We start from the raw sequence: 24,480 nt of genomic DNA on the forward strand, positions 1-24,480 counted from the left end.
CCATATGGGACAAGCAGTTTCAGATGATGTGTGTGTGTGTGTGTGTGTACTTTACAGAATACATTTACATTTATTTAGCAGACACTTTTTTCAAAGCAATTTCCAATGAACTCGATGTAGTGTTATCAACCCACACACCATATTCACCGCGGTGACTTACACTGCAGGATACACTACTTACAATGTGTCACCCATCCATACACCAGCGGAACACACACTCTTCTCTGTCACTCACACACTATGGGTGAACCTGAACAGCATGTCTTTGGACTGTGGGAGGAAACAGAACATGCAAACTCAACACAGATTGAGGACAGATCGAACCCATGTCCTCTCGCACCACCCAGGCAGTATGAGACAGAAGCGCTACTGCTGTGCCACCGTGCTGCCCCATGAGAATAAAAGTGATACTTTTGTGTGAAACACAAAGCTCTTTTATGTGAGCTTTCTGACTGTTGCTGAACCTTGAATCATGGCCCTCTATTTATTTTTTTTTTAAATAAATAATTAAAAGAAAACCTTCTTGCCTGCTCCACGCAGGATTATTATGTGCCTATGACAGAATCGTCCTAAAACTGAACTTGTGGTTAAGTGTGTTTCAGAAAAGCATAACAAGCTCCAGACAATTGGATGCTCATACGTGAAATTACAGGAAGTTCTGACACCACACGGGCAAAAAACTGCTTTCACTGCGCAAGAAAATAAAAAGAACATCTCGGTTCGACACGTGTTTGGTTGAGGCCTGGCAATGAACGTCGAGGCCGCCGGTAGCCATGGCGGTGTTCAGTTACTGTAAACAAAGAGTCCAAACTTCTCACCATAGCGAGACGCCCAGATGCTGGATAGCCCACAAAAGAGCTTTCGTCAGCACTCACTGTCGAAAAAAAAGGCCCATAATCATTTTCTAGAGCGATTAAGGTTTGTATCTGGAGGAGAGCAGTGATGGGTTTCCTCCAAAAATGACGACAAACAGTAATAATTAAATTATCCTTGGCAAAGGGATGAACCACAACGTCTGACTCGCACCTCCCCATACACACACAAAGTGTATAGAAGCCAGAGCCCTGCCCACACTCCCTCTCACCTGGTGCAGGCTTGTTAGGAGGAAATGAGCACCACGTGTGGCCAATTTAGAAGAATAAGCACTTTAAAAATGAAGCTTGAAGATTTTCCTTTTCTCTTCTGGAACAAGAGAGCCTAAAAGGATCGCAAGTGTTTTAGCAAAAGTTTGAATGTTTGGTACTCAGGGGTTGACTTTAAATGAGAGAATTTGGCTTTAAGTTGGGGGGCGTGGTGGTGCAAGGGGTTTGTCCGGGTCCCGCTCTCTGGCAGGTCTGGGGTTCGAGTCCCGCTTGGGGTGCCTTGCGACGGACTGGCATCCCGTTCTGGGTGTGTCCCCTTCCCCTTCAGCCTTGCGCTCTGTGTTGCCAGGTTAGGTTCTGGTTTGCCATGACCCTGCTCAGGACAAGCGATTTCAGCCAGTGTGTGTGTGGATTTAAGTTGTGTTTATGTCCTATGCTCTTAACTTGACCTTGGCGATGGCAGGCTGGCTCAAGGTCTCTCTTCGATCCAGTCCTTGTTTAGTGCTCTGTTCCATGTAGAGGCCTCAAGCTCCACCTCCGATATACCTCTTCTATATTCAACTGGAAGAGGCTCAAGATACAGCTACAAGTTCCCCACGTGTCTGTCATCGGTGGTCAGTAGGGCCAACAGTTTCCAGTAAAAGCACAGGAAGTGAGATACTACTACAACAATTTTCACGCCTGTGTCCTTAAAGACACTCTGGCCTCAGAGAGCCCCTGAGCCATAGCCTGTCACCTTCCGCACCCAGAGCTTTCGCACAAGCATCAAAAAAATTCAAGAAGAGGTGCTGAAATTCCATTTTTGTACATCAGATTTCTGAAGACCTGGCACTCTGCACTGCTAAACATGAGGGTCCCAGAACCGTAGATGGACAGCGCATGAGAGACGAAGGTCAGGACAGAGTGGAAAAATTCCTTCACGCCATTCAATGATTCTTCTCTAGGAAAACCTCCATATCAGTATTTCTGGTGTAATGAGAATGAACTACGTGACCATTCCTTTTTCATTCAGTGCAGCATACGCACAACTGTTCATCGAACTCTTAAAAACTCCACTGTAACATGCCTTCTGCCACAAAGTGTTTGGTGTTATTTGGACTTCTCCTTCCTAACCCTAACACTCACCCTTTCAGACATAATCTGTTTCCTCTTTTTGGCTCGTCAAATTCAGAGTTGGTCTCCATCTACTAGTCACTCCCTTGACCGATGTGGCCTCTGCAGAGCCTCAGCCACGGTCACGTAGTTGGACATCAAAACCACTCAGAGGGATTCAGGAAGGCGAGCCAGAGAAGTTTCCACGAATGCCAGAAAGATGCTTGTGGCAACCAGGCCTTGAGGGACCCTGCTGGCCCCACCTCAGGGAAACTACAATTATCAAGTACCATAAAGGTATAGGACCATAAAGTTTAAAGTTCTAGGATGTACCTTTGAAGCCACAACTAAACTCAAACTGTTTATAGAAAAGGGTCTAGCAACATAAATGTGAGATTGTGCAGAAATGTACAACCAGAGATGCTGAGGAAACCATCTGTTTTGCGACTGAATGTCATTTAATTTCACATGTACGTGACTAGCAGCCTCAGCGTGTTTCCGCCGGGCCCTGAGCCCTGGCCCCTGGGACAGAAAAGTCTGGCATTGTGCCCCTGGCCATTCAGGGAGGACACAGGCGTCTCCCAGACAAGTAGAGTCACAACATGGCAGATCCCTCGCGACCGCAGGGCCACACGCTGGTGACACATCACGAAAGCAGAGAAGAATAAATGCTTGGGGGTGGCAAGGGAATTTGTTGTTTTGTGCAGCTTCTGTTTCAGATCGTTGCTAGTCCCACTTCCAACCAAGATGAGATAATGGGGAAAGGAGCTCTGGGATGTCTGGGGAGAGGGAGACCAGAAAATGAAGGAGGGGTAATTGGGGAAGTGCCTGGTGGGAAAGACCGCACACGCGTGGCCTGGCACTGAAAGTGAGCCCCTTTGGTTTTCAGGCCTTCTCTGACAGTTATTAGGTTTCTCTCTTCCTACCTACCACGAGTAGGCAAACAGCCATGCCGCTCTGCCACACGCACCCCTCCATCAGGCAAGACTGCAGAATTTTCAACACTCTGATCCCCAAACATTTTCTCTGGCAGCTTCTAACAGGCTGTTGTGTGGAATCGCAGGTGTGAGCTAATCAGGGCGTCTGGTTAAGCAGGCCAAACTCTGGGCCTTTGGGCTTTAGGGCCAACCAGGGCTAGTGCTCCTCGGCTGTGAAGCAGGCTTCAAGCCCATGACTTTTCCCCCACGGTGGTCCGAGCTGCATCCGCTGTGTCCATTCCACTATAAGATCACTTAAGTGTGCCTGGGATGCGTTTAGCTTCTGCATCATCCTATTAACCTATCGACATCCCAGAGTACGAACATGCACCTCCAAAGACTGAACAAACTACAAGAGCCCCCCTGGCAAGCCACTTGAAATACTGCCTGCACAACAATAGAAGTCAGCTATTCAGTAAATAATAAAACAAGATCTTTTGTAAATATGAAAAATCGGCACTAATTGGCAAGGAGAAGATGGACAAAAAGCTGCACGTTCATTTTAATTGGCATTGACAAACTGCCCCAATGTTGGTCCAAACCATGATGACATCATGTCGGCGGTGTGCAACGCAAACGTATCATTGCCTTGTTTCCGGTAAGCGGGTGGGGCAGTATCCTAGAGATGTGTCTCCATCTTCTTGCCTGACCACTGAAAATTTGTCCTCATTTTCCCAGCCAGGCTCTTTCCAGTCACCCGTTCAGTCAACAGGTCACCACAGACTCTTAAAAATACTGTGACTCGGGAATGGGCAGCCAACTTCCACTGGCCATGGCTGGGTAGCACGAGAACTCCTTGGTTGATCTTTTCTGAACCTTGGTACAAGTCAGCTGAACCTAATAGAATGTCACAATGGCCCCTCAGCCACCAGTGGACATCTTCAGCAGCTGCAAAGGACATTATTATTCCACCACTGGTTTCAGGACAGTGGCTCCTTTTAAAACTGATAGCTTTTCCAGCTCAGTGAGACATGTTGAAATGTTTACTTTTCTCAGCCACCATGATGTTTTTGTCAAATGGACCTCAGAATGTCTAGGGTTCCACCTCACCTTCAACTCTCCATGGTCCACACAGCTTCCCAACACACAGTAACAGAGGTCCCTTTCACAACCTGCTTCAAAGTGCTGCTAAGGACACTTTCCTTAGGCAGTCATCCTGGGGAAAAAAACCACTTTTGCGGGGAATGTATATTTAATGTTTTGGAAAACAGACGTAGTCCTGTAAGACTTTTTGTTCGGAAACCTCTGAGGACGGGATTAATTAGATACAAGCAAGCAAAAACAAACACGACATTTTTTCCCCATTAACACATGTTTATTTCAGTTCTCCACGGAGCTGCCGATTCAGAGCAAGCCAGTGGCTGCACTCTAAGAGCCCAGTAAAGCCATGCAGCCTGAAGGCTATTGCCTGACTTGGGCCCAAGGCTTGGCCTGTGGATTGGGGCCCTGCTTGGGTCCAGTCATAAACCTAACAGAGCCTGCTGCAAATTTGTTCTCCCTGCAGAAGTTCATTCGACATGCACGTGGCATGCTGGCTCGCATGGCTTTGACCAAACGAAAAATGCAGCTTGTCGGGATGGTGGTATGTAAACACTCCCAGTGGAGAATGCAAACATCCAGCAAGCAGTCTAAATACTGCATCTACATAAACAAGAAAACGCAAAGATGTGCCGCATATTACAGACATGGCAATCTGCCACACCCATAGGCCAAATATACCAAAAACAAAGTGAGATTTATTACTGTGTACTGCATGTACTAAATATATTAGAAAATATGCAAAACGCAACCACTTTCATGCACTTTTCCACATATGCTGCCATGTATATCTTAATGTAACACTGTAACAAACCACTAACATGATTTATACACTCAGACTCAGAGACAGAAAATGTACTGCTTAGTGCAGAAACAAACAGTGATTTCAAAGTACACTTTGATAGAGATAAAAAAACGGACTGAATTACAAGGACCCCATGCATGGTCATTCTGTCAGCAGCACAAATTGTGTTTTTATATCCATGCCATCAAGAAGGTTGAAGGTTGACTTCCTGCACTCACCAAGGCTGGGTCCAACTCCTCATTGAGCTGGGCTTCATTCTTGATCAGTGCCACTCGCTGGGCAAAGCGACATGTGGCGATGGACTCCTGCAGGACAGAGGCAGAGGAGTGGAGTGGATTGAAGTGGAGTGCCAGGTAAAGCCTACATTCCAATTGGCCTCTGACAGAGGAGTGGATGTGCTGTTCGTACAACCATTTTGAACATACACTGAAAGGGTGATCATTTGGCAAAGGAACTCCAATATTTAGACAATCAGATTTCCAAAGCGTCCTTCCCTTGTAAAGGGAATCTTGTGTTTCACTGGTGGGGGGCGTGGTGGCGCAGTGGGTTGGACCTGGTCCTGCTCTCCAGTGGGTCTGGGGTTCGAGTCCCACTTGGGGTACCTTGCGACGGACTGGCGTCCCGTCCTGGGTGTGTCCCCTCCCCCTCTGGCCTTACGCCCTGTGTTGCCGGGTAGGCTCTGGTTCCCCGCGACCCCGTATGGGACAAGCGGTTCTGAGAATGTGTGTGTGTGTTTCACTGGTTTACCAGCAACCCACTCTGGAGGAACTAGTGTTTATGAAACTGCTCAGTTCTATGGTTTACCATCAAAAAATGTCAGTAAGTTTTTCTCCAAAACTGAGCAAGAACAAAAGCCAATTCTGCATTCCTGGGGTACTTACGTCAACGTTCCTCTTCTCTACTGACAAGGTGGCTATCATGGTGGTCATGCAGTTGCCCCCGAGGCTGTCCCTCAGCACAGACGTCATCATGGAGTTTCGGTATGGGATGTGAGAACGGTTTTTTTCAGACAGAGCGATGATCACCTAAGGCAGGGGCCAAGGATCATTGTGAGTTCATCCCATTTGCTATGCAAGCTGGTTCAACCATAGAAGCTGGGAAAGGCCTGTACCTGTTCCAGATAGTGCAATGACAGGTTGATGTACTTCGCCTCGGTGAGTAGCTGGCCTTCCATGCCACTCTTTGCCACGCGCTCTGAGCCAGCCAGGTCCACCAGGTGAAGCTTGGAGCGGCGCAGTGTGGCTGAGCCAGGCTCCCTGCTGCACACGTGGATTGTGAAGATGCAGTGGGAGCGCGTGGACGCCTGGTTCATTGGGGTCTGCACGTGTGTGTGGTGGGAGAGTTCCAGAAGTTAGTTTCCCATACTCACACATCACAGCACTTACAAATAAGAAGTCACACTGCTGTCAAATGGCACAAACTAATCCTAACAGTTAATACCATTATTATCTCTGTAAACGCCACCAAAAATATCTTTTATCTTTCTGAATATTATGTAGAATGAGAGGTGAGATATGGGGTCAGGTTCAAATGCAACCACAACGGAAGAGGCTGCATAGACTCTGTCATTCTGGTGGGCCTGAGTAATACAAGTGCTCAACCATTATGCCCAAATACTGGCTTAAGCAGTGACATCAACATTTATTCTGAGTTTTGCATAATATAACAGATTTCTGTCAACCCAGCATAGATGACTGACCTCCCATGTAGCGGTACAAGGACTGAGTTCGTTTATGGCCACATAAAAGCTACAAAAATGGGAATGCATGGGATCACACCCCCGCAGTCGCAAGCCTTTTTGGCTCTTTGTGCTCTTTATGGATGCGCATTTTGGAGCCACTACGTGTTGCTGTTATAGCGGGGATTTTCCGGCCACCTCATTAGGAGGGCCATGGTCTCGCCAGTGCCCACTCCCTCAGCTTCAGTATCCTTCAAATTCCAACATGTGCTTTTGATGAGCCAGTAAACATAGGGTGAATTCAAAAGTGCAGTGGTTTATTTTCTCGTGGCTAAAAATAACCGTGGCTCCGAATGTGGATCAGAGCCGGATGAGTCGACAGAAATGTGCCCTGACTCACCAGGAGATGGGGCATATCGCAGTAGGTGGAAAAGCGGAAAGCATGGATGGAAGGGCAGATGAAAGGAAAAGCGTAAACGGGACAGGAGATATGCTTCCCACTTGCTTGTAGATTGACTCTCATCAGCCACAACAATGAATTTACAGTAAACATGCCCTCTGAGAAATAGCACAGAAGGGGAGACCCAGATGGTGTAAAGGACTGGAACTCTCATCACCAGTGTCTCGCGTTTCTCTTGCTGTCTCTCCAAAACCTTCTCTCAAACCCTTTCCCAGTCAGCAGTGTGCCCAATATCCAACACAAACCAGAACTGGGCTGCTCCTGACGGCCACATGGGATGAAGGCATCACCGGTCATATGGTCACAAAGTGGCTGAACCTCTGCTCTGAAGGACATCTGGGGGTGCGGTGGGGGATGGGTGGGGATGACCACAGCTGTGCAGCACACGCGGAATACAGAGTGAGAAACAGGGGTCGCGTGCGGGGGCAGCGAGATGTTAAAGATACGATGGGGGACCAGATCAAAGGGGGTCCTGGAGATCACTTCCTGTGTGGGGAACCTGCTGTGAATCCCCCTTGCTAATGGGGTCACTCTGCATGTTTAAACTGGACGTGTCATTATCCAACCACATGGTTATCATTGATCTGTGTCTGAGGAGAAAAATAGCCGTAATAGGCATAATAACCATAATACCTCAGAACTGAGGAACGAAAGCACTGGATTGCACAGATGGTGAGAAGCCACATGCCCTTGGGCCACTAACAGGGACTTTGGCTACAAAAAGCTGGTACCATCTCCAGAAAAACACCCAGAGATGCCCAAGAGCTGCCACCCTTCAGAGATTGGAACATTAAAGAGTGCGGCTTGTATTCTTGCCACTCCTCGGCTCCCCGGGTCCTAAAAGCATGTCAAAAGTCATCAAAGAGGGTGACGCTGCTGCGTGGGTGCTACCTACCACATCCAAAGACTCACAAAACACAGCAGTTTAAATGGCTTAGATAACAACAAAGTCATCGCCTCACCTACTCCTCGGATGATAAAACAGAGTGGCCACAAGGTTTGCCCAGTGTGTGGCCTGCCAGTACCCCGGGTTAACAGAAAACAAGAAGCACACTTGCGCTTAAAGTCAAGACAGAGTTTGCAAACATGCATGCTGACAACAACTAAACAGGGCCTTGGGATGAACACACTCTGAGAAAAGGCTCAATTACAGAGAAGGAAAAATACCACTTCTGGCACCAATGCTTGTATACGCAGCTCCATTTTCAGCCTGCAGCACTGCTAGCGGCCGGACCCTCTCACCTCGGCAATTATCCGATTGGTGTCTCCCAGGAACAGCAGGTTGAGAGCCTCTTCCTCACTGGCTGACTGCTGCAGTGACAGGTTCCTTAGATGGATATTCTGATCGTTGTCTTCCATGATGCTAACCTTCCTGCAGTCAAATCAGAAGATAATACAACAGAAGCACAATAAAGAGAAAATAAAGAGTGCCTTATACAGTCAGGCAGGAACAGTAACAGTTAAACAGCAACCATTTTTGCTACAATTCTGAAATATGTTGAAACATTTTAGAGCTCTTGGGTAAATATAGATTCAAATTACAACCACAGGATTAAGAGTTCACATCAGATACAGAAAATAGATAGTAAAAACAGAATGAATTAAAAAAAGATTTCAGTCCGCTCTTGTCCGCATTTAAACAAACCAAATATAAAGAACGAAGACCAGTTCCAACATGTGCAACACGGTCCTTGTTCTCCTTACTGGCATTCCACGGGGAGAAGAAACCGCGCCTGCAAATCCGTAGGCACTGTCTGCAACCGTACACGTGCTATATCCATTCCGGAATTATAATGTGATAATGGATACAGTAACCTCTAAAACAAACAGCGCATGAGTTATTGCCCACATCAAAAAATATGCAGCAAAGAAATGAGTTGGACAGACGCAGTCAAGTTGGTCTTCCAGTAGCCACTGGGGTAACATCCCAGCGCTTTTGTTATAAAAAAAAAAAAAGAAAAAAAAAAACTGTCAGTTCAAAGATGAGCGAAGACACCACCGACCCATACAGTAAATTTCTCCAAGGGTAGCGAGTGGGGCAGGGCTGCAGGGCAACTGTGTATGTCCGCATCTGAGGGACACCAGCACTGAAGTCATCTGACACTAAATACATAAAATGATTCTGGGGTAGTTTAACTTTTTACAGCTTGACATTTTAAACAACCCACTCTGGTAGGAGCTGTCGGCGGAGCAGTTGTTAGAGCCACGCCTAACCATTGCAATCAAAGGACGCAGGTTCAAATCCCTGCTCCTGCTGTAGTACCCTTGGCCCTGAATCGACACAGTTAAAATTACCCAGCTGTATGCAATGAGAAAATCAGAGTATGCAGTTTAGCATGCAAACATAACATTGTAAGTTACTTTGGAAAAGGGAGTCAGAAAACTGAAAGTTAATAGCAATAATGACAGACAAGCCCTCCAAGACAGAGGAACATGAGTACTATATATCTGAAGGGCCAAACCCTGGTGTAGGTAGAGAGAACCTGCGGCTAGTTACGCCTGGGTGTGGAGCTACAACTGGAGCCAAATCCCTCTACAGCTATTTGTCATTCACAATGAAAGGGAATTACTGTAATAAAAGTATAAATACGATATATATTGGAAAAAAAGGCCAGGATAATTTAAGATGGAATGAAGATGGCAGATACATTATAGAAGCGCTGCCTCAGTCCAGCATTGTATAGGCTTGTTGTACCACATGTGAATTTGAAACCGTCATTTTTCTTGACGTTCTGCTTGATGTATTTTACAATTGTGTTCTATCCTTCCCTCTTCCATGCAGCATAAATAAGTAAACGGACACCGTCGGTTGCTGGAAAACATCTCGAAACGACCCAGCAATCTCAAATTAAAGGACTGCGATATTTTATCATTCGATTTGAGGACTCGTGTCTAAAATTCTTATGAAAAACAAGTTCTTACATTTCAAAGATTCAGTTTAAATTTGTTCTCTGGTGAAGAAAACCAACACTGTTCTTCCACATGGACCAGACAGGCTGCGGCGATCCAGGTCTAAGGGTCCAGGAGCAGAGCAGTGTGCAAGGCCACGAGGACCGCTGGACCACAAGGATAGACCCAGCACTCTGGCGGTCTCTGGGCCCCTCCCCAACATGAACAAGTCACTAAAAGGAGAGTTGGGCACACGTGGTTGGCAGCAGGGCCTATTTTTGGAAGGATACAATTTGCAGAGCTGTAGAGTTTGGTCAGAGCAACACATCAAGTGAGTGACTAGAAGAAAGACAGAAAAAGGGAGAGAAAGAGGGAGAAAGAGTAGGAGAAGAAAAGATGAAGCTGATAAGCAAGGCCAAGGTAAGGGGAACAGGACATCTTTGAATTCAGCCAAACTATCACACCAATTTGGGATACCTGATACACCTGAAAGTCACGGTATAAATGAATCCAGAGACCAGCACTGAATCTGCTTGATGAGGACAATCAGTGCAAAGAGATGCCGGCATGTTGGATAATTTCTCTCGATTGGAGCAGCTGCCTTGTTTGTTCAAACTGTCCAGCAAACTCCCCCACAGCCATGGTCACAACAAACAGAATTAGTCATTATTAACTTTTTCCATTGCTCCATTACTAATGGAACAATACTCTAGCTTGTCTTTAAGGGTATCGTGAGTATTCATCAGAGACCACGGGGCTTTAACCTGGTCCCTGAATGCAGTCATCAAATCTCCAAGAAAACACTACACAGCCAAGATGAATTGACATACTAGGATGCAGGAGGAGGATCACATCCCACTAGTGCAAAAGGAAACAGGGCAGAAGGCCAGCTGGAGCATGTCCTGGCCCTCCAGCTGCTCATTAACCCAGCGTGGTCTGACCCATGACCCTGCACGTGGACAGAAGGCCTCCTCAGGGTTCACGTATCCCGGCGAGGAAGCCGACTTGTCCGCCCTGCATCGGCCCGAGGTGACATCACACCAGCATGTTCGTTGTACAAACACAAACGAGTTACAGCAGTAAAAAAAAAAAAAGCCGTCCTTGTTATTCCTTTTGCCAACAATGACCCTGCAGGTCAACAACGTTCTGGGAATAGCCAAGGCGAGGCAGACCTGGTCCTGAAGCACATTGCAATGACACCTGAACACCTGAAATTGATGAGTTATTACACTCAGTTAGTGAGGCTTGAAAGATCTGCAAGAATTCAGACGTCTGAAGTTTTGCTCTAAAACTACTCCACCCCCCAACCCCATTCCTTTTTCATGAGTGACACCATTTTTCTTACAGAAAGCCCAACAGAATAGTAGCTCCTTCACACAGAAACACAGTTGGGATCGGAAGGTGGTTCATAATTCAATTTGTTAGTAACTCCAGTCGCTTAGACCACTAACTCACAATTAATAAAAGGTTAACAATACAGACAGCAATGGATTTCTTCATTAGTCAGGTTCTGCAAAAATCTTGTATAACAAGTAAAATAAATAAAAAATATTTTGTAAGACTTTTATACACACACACACATTTTCAGAAGCGCTTGTCCCATACAGGGTCGCGGGGAACCGGAGCCAACCCGGTAACACAGGGCGTAAGGCCGGAGGGGGAGGGTACACACCCAGGACGGGACGCCAGTCCGTCGCAAGGCACCCCAAGCGGGACTCGAACCCCAGACCCACCGGAGAGCAGGACTGAGGTCCAACCCACTGCACCACTGCACCCCCTTAAAGGCACATTTTCAGAACCGCTTGTCCCATACGGGGTCGCGGGGAACCGGAGCCTACCCGGTAAAGACTTTTATAACATTTTGCTATTGTACCTTCTCTCCTATTTAATGCCGACTGATCCATCCCATAAACAGGTGCAACGTTCTTCATCGGTTTATCGATGCCCAACACCAGAAATGAGTTGGTAAATGCTGGAAGTGAACTGATTTAATGCAGGCCCACATACACAGTCGAGTCACATTATTCTGACCACCTCCTGCATTTGACGTTGACAGCGCATAGCCCATGAAGTACGTCATGTGTCGTGAGCTGGCCTGGTGGGTATATAAGGTGTGCGATAGGTCGTCTGTCCACATATCACTCGTTGCTGTCATGGGTAAAAGGGGCGATTTATCAGAGTTTCAAAAGGGGATGATTATCGGCTTTCGGGCCAAGGGTGGCAGTATTTTTTAACTGTCCGACAGTGGTTGGAAGAGCACGACCAAGACTTCCAAGTACTTCCCTGGCCCACTAATTCCTGGACTTGAACCCAACTGAGCATCTGTGGGACCACCTCGATCGTCGTGTTTGCTCTATGGATCCTCCACCACGCACCCTCCAGCAGCTGTGGGATGCACTGCAGTCATCATGGCTCCAGATACCTGTGACAACCTACCGGCACCTTATTGAGTCACTCCCAGCCCGTCTAGCTGCTGTCCGTGCTGCACATGGCGGTTACTCTGGATATTAGCTGGTGGTCATAATAATGTGACTCGACTGTGTAATTTTTTTGTTTGGATGCATTCTGCTGCCAACTTACGGCCAGGTACAATAGTGCAGGTCGCTTTTGCTGTACAACAGAACTACACACACACACACACTGTCTGATACCGCTTGTCCTGAGCAGGGTCACGGCAAGCCGGAGCCTAACCCGACAACACAGGGCACAAGGCTGGAGGGGGAGAGGACGCACCCAGGAGGGGACGCCAGTCCATTGCAAGGCACCCCAAGCAGGACTCGAACCCCAGACCTGCCAGAAAGCAGGACTCGAACCTCAGACCCACTAGAGAGCAGGACCCAGCCAAACCCACTGCTCCACCGCACCCCCCAGAAGGAAGGAAATAGTTTTAGGGGAAAAAAATCTATAAGAATTGAAAAGTTTGTATCTTTGTAAATTTGGACCTTGAACCTTTCTAACACGAATAGTCAGCGTAGAGGAAAAAAGTGGAAACAAGAAAAGTAAAAAGGAGGGGAAAACACAGAGAAACATTCTTCCCAGCAGGTGAGAAGTGCTGCAGTGAGAATCCATCCCATCACTTTCTCACCACAGGCCTAGAATCACACGCAGGCGGCCGGTGAGGGAGAGAAGCCAGAGAGAGGATGGGAGAGAGCGAAGGACGGATGAAGAAAGATGGAGAGAGACAGGGGGGCTGTGAGGTAGCGTACCCAAGGCAGAGCCAGCTCAGAATAAATTACTGCTTGCAGCTAGGAGAAATGAACGTTTCCTTTCCTAGTGTGGTCGACTCGGATATCGGGGTCGACTCATTCATTTCCATTATTGATAGGAGGTTTTATTTCATCGCGCTCTGTGAGTCCACAGCGCGTGCGAGTGTGTGTTTCTGGAAATTCCTCGGAGAGTGGCGAGACCGTCGACAGTGGAAACATCCGTATTTCTCAACGTATGAGTCAGATGGTCAGACAAGCACAGATGTGGACGACACTGATTTGAAAACCACAGGTATTTATGTGTAAATACACATTAATTATAACGTGAGACTTATGGAAGAATGTTTTTATGGAAGAATGCTGAAACCTTAAGTGGTACACGATTTACAACACAATGAATAGCTATCGAGCAAAACCACTGATTCATATATTTTCATAACAGAGACGTTCAACCAGGCTTGGGATTAACATGAAATTGGATTAAGTGACAAATTTCCTATCCTGAACTGGAGAAAAGGAGTTTGGACAGAGGAAAGGAGACTCACGGTAGGTCCTCTAAACGAGGTGCCTCATGGCGGGGGTCAAGCAGGTCATACCCAACTTCATTGTAAATCTCCAGGTAGGAAATCTGGGTAGTGTAGATCTTGCCGCTGTCCTGTTGTGCAGGTCATCAAACAACAAAAATTCATATCATTTCCTCAAATCAATCAATAAAATGAACTGACAGACTGAGCACATTAACAAATACTTAGTCCGCACCCATGTAAAGAACCCAAAACAAGTCTGACAATAACTAGTGAACCACTGGTCCAGGTAGGAGACTCACCTGGTTGAAGTGCTGGTACAGGTAAGAGAGTGTTCGAGGGATGATGCCACGGTCACTGTAACGTTCCGCTCCCCCAGTGATGGTGAAGGTCTTCCCACTGCCCGTCTGACCGTAGGCAAAGATGGTGCCGTTGTACCCAGCCAACACACTGCAAATCAAAGTGCAGAGCACTCACACACGGTCACACACTGTCAGCTCAAGATCCGAAAATAACACAATGATATTCAGGATATTTCTGGTTATTCAGAGTAAAAACGGTTATCTTGTCTTTCAAAACCTTCTGATGACACAAATTCTTCCGTGGCGAAACGATCTAGGTCAGGCATGACCCAGCACACTGACCTTTGGCCCTTGTAGTTCTACGGTCCTTCTCCATGGATGCCAACAATCTTCCCGTGTCTCACAAAAGGACTAAAATTATCAAGTCCCACAATCTCAAGGTTTCACAAAGAGGTGCAGTGACAAGACCATCTCGGGAGACAAACCAAGCGGAGTCATCAAATTAACAGGTTGCATTTATACCGTTTCCACAAAGTCTTAAAATTCACCATTTTAATGGAATAGCTGCCTTTTGCAGGAACTGATGGCTCAAACAAATTTTAAAAAATTCCAGTTGCACAGAAATCCAAGACTAGAATTGAATTGAATTAAACCCAGTATTATGAATGGCATGAAAAACTCATGGCAAAGTTCACTCTAATTGCAACAGATACCTGACTGTGACAAACCACAGACTACGGTGACGACCAAAATCCATCAGGCTCCTCAGCAGCAGTTTGTAAACTCAGCTTTGGTTCTGCATTTCCGAGCCGACAAAGGAAAATACAGCATTCTGGGTCAGAGCATTTCTTTTTGGTCCAAGACAGGGTTGTTCCCCTAGCAGATCCACCGTTATTCACCCAATGTTTGCCAGACTTTCCATAAGCAATGCGACCTTGGGCAACAGAGAGGACAAGGACATTCCCGAGAAGAATTCTGTTTGTATTTGCTGTCGAAAGCACCAAGAGTTTTCCACGCAACGCATCCTTTCAGCTGGGACAGCGAGCTACACTTTGGGTAAAGGACGCTCGGAACAATAAAAATGCCTTCGTGATGAACAGGGATGACAACGGCAAAACAAATAAGTTTCACATGCTGATGGTTTTCTCTGAACTCAACAGAGGGTCAAATGTCAGGAACGGCCGCATGGGACACATTCCGCGCATTATCTGAGCAGTGTTCACAACTGCATCACGTGGCTGTGTAGCACTCCAAAAATGATGTAGGGATACCAAGCATTCCTATTTAGCTCACGGCCCGAGAGCATTTACCGCCATTAGGTTTTGTTTTAGTGAACACATAAACAACTGAATTGGACCTTTTATCCACATAATGTGACGGGATTAAAAATGCGACAGTCAAGGAAGCACAAAGTCCACTTCATAACGCCAGAAGCAGTCCTGCGGCCTGGTGTCTGTCGCTCAGACCAGGGCGTTTCCTTGAGCCTCTTCCTGTTTACCCATCTCTCCCTTTGGAGACTGATGTGGCTCCATGGGGCACTCGGCCATCCTTCCTCGTTGCGATCGCAGAGTTTTTCCACCGTGCTGTGAAGACGCACAGCAAACCGCACCGCATCCGCCTCGGCGTCTGTGGAACGTGGACAAGATGCGAAAAAGAACCGTGCGCCAGTGTGACATCATTTCACCCGTCCTTTTATTATTAGAACCCTCGTGGCCATTTTGCTGTGAGAAGTGTGGGTGGAAGGGCCTGGTCCTGGTTACACCATCAGTGGTGTTTATTATACTCCGCAGAGCTCCTTGACAGCCCAAATAGCTCTTCTCAGGCAGGCCTGTGCACTTCTCCTGAACTCAAAACTTTCTGCTTATTATCACTCTAGAGCAGGATGCAAGACCTATGTTTCTAAGAACAGCTCCTGGGTGACCCTTCTCCTTTCCACTCCCCGTCACCATGGTCCCATTTCGAAAACGGCAAGGGCTCTGTACTGTTGATTTAATGGGAAGCCCTTCCCTGGTTGCAAGTGAAAGAAGAAAAAATAATAAAAGTATGAATCATCTCCCCTCTTAATGCCTGATGTTCCTGCTTCCCTGGGTCTTCTCAGCAGTGCCAGCCAGGACAGGGATCTTAGATGGAGGTTCATTTCACCAGTGAAAAAAGGAAGTACGCACACTTTATTTGCCAGCAGGCATGGGATTCAGCCTTGGCATCTTAATCTCACCCTTCAGTAGCTCTGAGAGAACATTAAGCAGCCAGTTTAATATATACTTTGTCTTGAAGATATAATAAAATGCAATAAAATTAGTCCTTTATTATGGTTTCAATGTCAAAATGAAAGTGAGGGACCAAACATGAACTGGATGACCATATGAGGGCAAAATGCAATCCCACCAGTCTTCAGATGTGCTGCAGGGTAAACCTTGAAGAGACCAGGAAATGGACATTTATAAATGTCTGACTTCTTCTTTGAGTCACGGGGAAAAACTGACTTTTTATAACCGATCTCACGACCAAAAACGATGCGGTCATCGGAGCCAGTCAGTCAGGAACGACAGAGCAGCTGAAGAGTCATCCAAATGATGACTGATGAAGCAGCCCGTCACAGTCCAGTTAGTCTTGTTGAAGACAAGAGAGTGGAAGTGCTGAGCACACACTTAGTACATCGCTGAGCTCTTTTTGGGCCTTTACCATTTCAATGTTATCTCTTGTCAGATTCCACAAATGCCGCTGAATTGATTGGGTGATGGGATGGGAACCAGGCAAGCAGACCGAGAGGAAGGGGCAGATCTGTGCTTGGCTGTATCTGATCACAGGAAATTCCACGCAGATGCCTCCTGCTGGGGTGCGACCTCAGATACGAGGCAGGGCTTCTTAGATGCCAGACAGATCTCTCGCCTACCCCCCAAACTGCCTGCCACACGATGCTTCGCCACTGACCACCCAAACGGACAGCCATGTTGTCTGCATCCACCGTCCACTGTCCAGCACGTGCTTCACGCTCAGTTCACCGAGTCTCTTACACGCCTGATGAACGAGACAGAGAGAGACCAGACCTGATCTCCACTAGGTGGTCTAGTGGTTGAGAAACTGCACTCTCAACCAAATGTCCTCTTGTTCTAATCCCAGAGGAAAACTGCTGTTGCACCCTTGAGCAAAGCACATAAACAGGAACTGCTTCATTAAATACCCAGATGGCTAACGGTGCAGGCCGAGCGCTTTGGCCGACTCTGCTCTGGAAATAAATAACGGCAAGTTTAAGGGCGTAATGGTCTCAGTACCGCTGAGTGAGGGACGAACGGAGGCCCATGACACACAGGGTGGCAACCTCAGGAACAAACTGTTTATAGTCAGTGCAAATTCCCCAGGGCTCTGCAGCGAGGTCCACAGATGGTCCACCTGGACTTCAGAGAGATGTGCCTTGGGCCTTCACCGAAAAGAGGGGACGGGGGATGGACGGGGCTTCCCAGCGCGGACAAGGGCCAAGCTGGACACACGAGGCCTTCAGACATTCATTAGGCAAATATTTAGGAATGGTTCTGCTCTGCTCTGCCCCTTCGTTATATATAAACACGTGTAAACAGTGTGCTCACGAACGCCATGCGGTACCTGGAGTAAACGTGCTGCGGAGCACAGGTTCGGGATAAGAAAGTGCCGCCTGCTGAGGAGTGGCCTGGCAATGTTAACACGCACGGAGAGAGATTCTTCTCAGGCTTTAAGCACCGAAGAGGGAAAACAGACAACAAGACACACACACGCATGCGCGCGCACACACACACACTCACAAAAACACATTAAAAAAAAATCACAACTCCCACTCGGAGGAAAATAGCAGCTCTGCGGCCAAAACGCATCCAAACAGCGGTAATATTTTTGTTCCTGTCCTTTCAGATGCCTGCCCAGAATCAACACAGAGGGCCAGTGTCCTCGCCTGACACAAACAACAGTGTCCTGCTGGACGGGGGCGGCAGGAAGAGAACATTGGAGGGGGTCAGTTGGTTGGGATTATCAGATGGGGTCACTGCCACACCGTCCCCATGTCCCCACTCTGAGAGTGCAGACATACAGCGATGGCGACCACCAGCTATCAGTAGCACCCTGACCACTGGTCACTAAGTCAGGCCTCCCCGCTGGAGGGATGTTGGCCTGTCGGGTGGTCTCCCAGAGCCCCTTCTCTCCATAGGATCTGCGCCTGGAGTGGCGAGATGCTGTCCTCGTGGCCTGCGTTGCAATAATTACAGGCCCGGTGCCCTCTTGAAGGGTGGGGCTTTGAGAACTTCAAGGAAAAACAATGAGTAATGCTTTTTTTAAGAGTTTCCCTAAATAAAGTGCAGAAAAATTGCATGCTTTCCTTCAACATGATTTTTTCATCTTTTTCTTGCCATTGTTGCCTGTCATTGAAGCTGTGACAATTCCACACTGCCTGACAGGAGGCATCCAACGCAATGTCACACCTGGCAGCCATATTACCACACTGTGCTGTGTTACTCAGGGCCATTCAATATTTGTACTGGATGTAGGATGTGCCCCGGTGTACGGGTCCAACAATCGGACTCTGTGTATCGCAGGAGGGGTCCATTGGAAATAGCAGCCGAGGGTCAGATCCAGAGCCTGGACATATGCACGTTGTCGAACAAAATTCACAGCCTTCCCCCAATCCCATAACTTTGTGATATTCAGGCTGATGTCCCATAACTTTGTGATGAGGGAAATTCAGCCCTGGCAGTCTGCACAGTCTCCCTCACCTACACTGGAAATGTGTCACAGCCAGAAAAACTCTGGCCTGCTTCCAAAGGATGAAAAGTCCCAAGCTGTTAGTCCAGGAGTCCCCACTCCTCACCCACTTTGATCATGATGTACAGCAAGGCTTATAGCGTCAGGTACTGGACACCTGCTGACACACTCACCTGTCGGCCACCGGCTTGGCGATGTGCTCAAAGATCTCCTCCTGCTTGGCTGTCTGATCAAACACCTTCTGGAACCTGCAAGGCAAGTCACAGTGAGGAGACCACCTGGTTCAGGGTGAGAAGACAAATGGACACACAACACAGGAGCCTGAGAGCCGCACAAGTTGCATTTCAACATAGTAACATTCAGTTTACTCAGTACACTAATATCTAGAGCAAGCATAATTTGTTTTGTCCAAGAGAGGCCAAACCACAGACTGTAAATAGAATGAAACAGACGTTTATGATTGGAGTACGGAAAGACCAGAGATTTATTTTGCCAGATTTTCATATTTCATGCTCAGGGAGGGTGTACAATCCTCCCCTTAAAAGGAAGCCCCACCTCAACCCCGAGGCAGATGGCATCTAAAAAAGATCAACTCTCTTCACGCTTTAAATTCAATATCATATTTTCATGTGTGCAAGGAGCCCCCGTCTTCCCAGTGAGGGCAACGCGGTTAAACAGGCTCTCCGCGTCCACAGCTGCGTCCAGTGACCGTGAATTTCATATTTAGCTCTTGGCTGCAGAACAGCCGGGCCCAGCCCAGTCGATGGCACTCCAGCCTTCGTAACCAGAACGAGCCAGATGTTGCAGTTCTGACTCATGAGTTCAACGGCACATGGCGAAATCGCACATTTCCACACATGGCCTCCTGCTTCAGAGGTTCTCTCTCTAGAAAACAGGGACCTGTCACAAGGCGTTCTACACCTCACGTCCAACATTTCGTGTCCAGATACAATGATTCTGAAGGAGATCTGAGATTGGCATCTGGTGACCGTTTGGCATCAAAGTGGAAAGCAGCCAAAGCTCAGCTACCCTGCAAGATGCTCCTGGGGGTGGTAAAAATATCCTGGGGTTCCTCTGTTTATGAATATAACTGGGACCAGACATTTGTTCAAAGAACTGCTGCCTTTGGACTCTGAGGTGGCAGGTTCGAATCCCATCTCCCACCTCCTGCAGTAATACCCTAGAGCAAGCAAGGAGAACGCCTTGTTCCGGCTGAGAAGACTACTTTCTTTTCGGGTGCTGACCGATTCATCACATAATAATATGTCCGGTGTTCATTACCTTCTGGCCACTTTCAGGTTTATTACATATACTATCAATTAAAGCATAATAATATAAACATTGCCCATTTGTTCACTTGTTAAGGTCTGTAAACACCTTAACCATTAAAATTAAAACTTTTATTTAAAAGGACTATGAGTGGAAGCAAGTTCAGAGTCACTCATACATGTTGTAAAACATTTTTCTTCCAACTAATGGCTAGCTACGGAAATGTGGATTGATTTCACACGGCTTTAGTTGTGAAAAGAATATAACTAGAGTAAATAAATGGGAAAATGTGACTTTGAAAGTCCGTAACCAGTGTACACGGGTCCCTTGCCCTCACCTGAACCTGTAGTTCTCCTTCTTGTTGTTCACAAAGCCGTCAGCTAAATCCCGAGGCACCAGGAACTCCAGGCTTGAGCCGGCTCGCTCGTCCTCATCCACGGAGTAGACCTACGTGTGGGCGTGAAGCCCCCATGAGGAGTGTTAACGCTGCACCATGCGGTGACACTGACTCAGACCCCCCACTTCCCCCTCCCTCCCGGTAAACACGCGCATCAGGGATCAGCACGGTAACAAAACATGAGATGCACAATATTTCTATTGAGAAGCGAACCCACGGTGCAGCGCTGTGCTGACGTGATGCTTTGAAGGCCACCTGGTGCTTCACGGCACAACATGTGTTCCCACATATGGTTATGAATCAACGCTGACCCCCGGAGACCCCAACAAACAGTGGGTGCGACCTAAATAACTGGAAAACGTCCATTACCGCCCCTGTAACGGCAAGCTGGCGCCAAGGAGCCCTCCGCTCGAGCGTGGACCTCAAAGGTCGCGGGGGCCCAGAAGGCCTCAGGCTCCAAAGACCCTCGCTGAGCTCCGCTTGCTGCACGGTGCTTTATGACATTAACCATGATGAGCAGCACTGATCCTCACCCCCTCCCATTGGCGTAATCCAATAAGGCGTCCATTAGCAGGCTGGTTTGCACCATGAACGCCGCTGCGGACAATTCCACCCCCAGGGCTACACATGGGGGGCGGTTAGTCAGCAGCCCACTGCTTCCCGCTACCGTTTCCCAGCAGGCTTTGCTGCACCTCTGCAGGGAGGCTTCAAGCGAGAAGAGGCTGGCTTACACAGCTGTGTCCCTCCGTGCCTCCCTGATGTCGACCCTACAAAGCGCGCAAATAAACACGGAAGAAGAACAGCGGGGAACTGTCGAGAAAAAGAGCGGCGAGGGATGAGAGACCATCCAACAACGCAGCACCGTCACTGTCGGCCCAGCAGGTGGCGCAGCAGCTGAGGTTCCGGACTGCCAATCCCAGGCAGGATGCTGCTGTTGAAGCCTAGACGACTTACTCAGTTTTTTGAAAAGCAAAAATAAGCAAATTTAAGTTCTTAAATGACTTTACATTTGACACATACATTTACTTTTATTCTTTACTCCGCGAAATCTCACTGTGACACATTTAAAAAAAAAAACGCCTCAAGGTGCTGGAAAAATTAATGTGTATCGTTAGTAATGTATAAATCCCGAAGGGGAGACGTATTATTTCCCTCAGACAGACTGGTTTTAGCTGTAAAAGTTGCCCCTGAACACAGTAAAATGTTATTGTTGAATGGTTGGTTGTGTTTAGCCGTGTTGCTAACCTGCCAGCTAACTAACTATATAAACAGTGGACGGTACTCACCGAGGGACTTTTCTTAGTAGGTTTTACACGGGCAAATATCTGAATAGTCTGTTTAACCATTTTGCAGTTATAGCGAATGTGGTTTAAGAACTTTTATCGAAATTTAATGGGAAATTCGAGCTCCTCCGGCTCCTCTCATTTGTGTTGAAGCCGTTGCTAAGTGAACAGTGACGTTTGCGTGAAAGTGCTTGGTGAAATGTGATTGGTGCAATTCACTCCTGCCGAGACCATTTTGAAAACTGATTGGTCAAACTACTCTCCGGAGTCGGCGCAATATGAAATCTGATTGGTTCGCCTAGTGACCCAATGTGGCAGCGTGGTACAATATATATTCATATTCCTAAGTGTCAGACAATATTTGTTAGATGAGTGATCAGATTTTAAGTGACGTCAGTGACCGCGCTGTATTCTGTTACATACAAATAAATAAAATAAAACGCATTTAATTTATATTCTCATTACTCTTTAAATGTTTTAAGTAAAAAGCTACATGATTTCCTTCAAATAAATATCATATTAAGTTTATATATATAATAACATTTTGTTGAAGCCTGACGTTAAATAGAAAGTTATTCTATCGTTGCATAAATTACAAGTTTATACAGTTTCAGAAGTAATTTTGAGGCTTTTGAAGTTCAATATTGTATCACCGAGTGCGCCGCCTATTGGACAAAGAGATAATAGCAGGAGTGAAGATGCATGACTTTCTATATAATCACACTCACACACACACACATTTTCAGAACCGCTTGTCCCATACGGGGTCACGGGGAACCGGAGCCTACCCGGCAACACAGGGCGTAAGGCCGGAGGGGGAGGGGGACACACCCAGGACGGGACGCCAGTCTGCCGCAAGGCACCCCAAGCGGGACTCGAACGCCAGACCCACCGGAGAGCAGGACCCGGCTAAACCCACTGCGCCACTGCGCCACCGCGCCCCCTATTATAGTTCAATATAATTTAATTAATATATCTATATTTCAATAGAATTATATAATTTCAAACATAAAATGTGTTAGTATATAATTTAATTATTTCAGATACTGTAATCAACATAAGCTGCTGCCTTTGGACCCAAAGGTTGCAGGTTCAAACCCACCTCCAGCTGTTGTACCCTTGAGCAAAATACTAACCCTAAATTGTTCTGGTAAAGTTACACAGCTGTATAAATGGGTGCATAATTGTTGGTAGCTTTGGAGAAAAGCATCAGCAAAATGGATAAATGTAAATGTGCGAACGTACTGTCATTTGGGCAAAACAGCAGATGCGGAGAAATAGTGCAAGAAGAAGGTTTGGAGCCTCAGACTTGTGCTGTGGATCCACAGGTTGTCATGTACATGTACGTTACATCTTGTTTTTCACGGACAGATGGGGCCAGTTCAGGTTTACATCGACAACTTGACACGTTAAAATAAAGGTCATTCGCAAATGCATTTCGAAAACATCGGCAGCAGGAATCTGCTTCGAATTTGTCGCCGGAGTTGGGACTGCGGGCGCTGTCGCTGATCTTGCAGGGCCTCTGCGCTTCCAGAAATAATCTGAGTCCTGCTCTTGTTGGAGGGGCTGAAGAGTGAGAGGAGAGGGAGGGAGAGTGGGTGGAGGACGAGCGAGAAGATGGGGGGGGAGAGAGAGAGAGAGAGAGAGAGAGAGAGAGAGTCATTTGGTCCGCCGCGAGACACAGTCAGTGTGTGCAGCGCTGTGCCTGGTCTACCACACACCTCCCCCCCCACCTCCATCCCGGATCCCTGGATTACTTGGCTGCCCGCTCGCGGACACCACCACCGCCACACCGATCCTGCAGCCCTGAGCGCGGCGGGCCGGCGGCGCAGGACAGGCTGACAGGTCTTCTCGGAAAGGTACACCCGCACCTCGGCTGTGCCCTCGCGTTCTGCCCGGACAGGGAGCCTCAGTGAGCCGGGCCGCGCCACTCGTGTCTTCTTTTAGTTACGATGGACTTCCAAACATGCCGGTTACTTGGATCACCGCCGACTGAGTCGTCTCGCGACTGCGTCCCGTTGTGATGGTGCATGAGCGGAGTCTCTGGATCATCACCCCCCTTAAGGTCACCTCTGCCAGGCGTGTGGCTCGTACCGCTGGTCGGTTGGACGAGGAGGTTTAGGTGTAAAGAACATCTGAACTTTACCTGCAGAGGCAAAGTGCACCTGGTCAGAAAGGTGTGTGTAGTGTGCAGGGTTTGTGTGTGTGGGTGTTTTATACAAGCTTTTTGTCTTGTGGGTAGTTCTCCAGCTCCTAGGGTTCTTCCCAAGGGTGCAGCACAGCCAGGAAGGAGCCTCTTGGAGCGAAGGAACCAGGAACTGGTGAACATGCGGGTGCCGATCCTGCAGAAGGTCCACCTGGTCATGGTGTCCAAGTCCCAGTGTCATTTTCCACCTGCGACTTGATTGACACACTGACTGGAGGCTCTTCTTCGCTCATTTTTAACCTTGAAGGCATCCCTCAGCAGTCCTTACTTCTTACGTGACAGGAGCACCGGGTCACGTCATATGTTCGGTCCCTCACTTTCCACCCGCATGTTCTATTTTTACCATATTAAATCAGCTGATACCTTCCTTCAGATTGACTTACAGTGATTTACCTGTTTGTACTCCTGGGTCATTTTATTGTATCCGTTCAGGGAAAGTACCGTGCACAAGGGTGCGAGAGCAGGAGGCGGGATCTGAACCTGGGTCCTTTGAGTGCAAGGCAAGAGTTATAACCACTGCGCTCCCTGCTACCCCCTCGTGCTGGAG

The 24,480-nt window shown here is 47.6% G+C and overlaps 2 protein-coding genes across 6 annotated transcripts in view; one reads left to right on the forward strand and one right to left on the reverse strand.

Moving 5' to 3' along the window:
* Positions 1-21,879, reverse strand: part of kif6 (kinesin family member 6) — a 64,415-nt gene extending 42,536 nt beyond the window's left edge. For all 5 annotated transcript variants that reach the window (XM_018755248.2, XM_018755169.2, XM_018755092.2 and 2 more), the window contains exons 1-9: positions 21,731-21,879; positions 20,385-20,494; positions 18,952-19,026; positions 14,054-14,201; positions 13,773-13,882; positions 8,375-8,504; positions 6,106-6,312; positions 5,876-6,019; positions 5,213-5,299 (exon numbers count right to left, since the gene is read on the reverse strand). In XM_018755248.2, the coding sequence (XP_018610764.2) occupies positions 5,213-5,299; positions 5,876-6,019; positions 6,106-6,312; positions 8,375-8,504; positions 13,773-13,882; positions 14,054-14,201; positions 18,952-19,026; positions 20,385-20,494; positions 21,731-21,790 (1,071 nt within the window). In that variant the 5' untranslated portion in view covers positions 21,791-21,879. The remainder of the gene's footprint in view (positions 1-5,212; positions 5,300-5,875; positions 6,020-6,105; positions 6,313-8,374; positions 8,505-13,772; positions 13,883-14,053; positions 14,202-18,951; positions 19,027-20,384; positions 20,495-21,730) is intronic.
* Positions 21,880-23,555: 1,676 nt separating this feature from the next.
* The window catches only part of daam2 (dishevelled associated activator of morphogenesis 2), an 87,892-nt gene continuing 86,967 nt past the window's right edge, over positions 23,556-24,480 (forward strand). The window contains exon 1 of the mRNA XM_018731385.2: positions 23,556-23,586. The gene's annotated coding sequence lies outside the window, so the exon portion shown is untranslated. The remainder of the gene's footprint in view (positions 23,587-24,480) is intronic.

The sequence above is a fragment of the Scleropages formosus genome, chromosome 15 (genome assembly GCF_900964775.1).
Source record: "Scleropages formosus chromosome 15, fSclFor1.1, whole genome shotgun sequence".
In the NCBI taxonomy this organism is placed as follows: Eukaryota; Metazoa; Chordata; class Actinopteri; order Osteoglossiformes; family Osteoglossidae; genus Scleropages; species Scleropages formosus.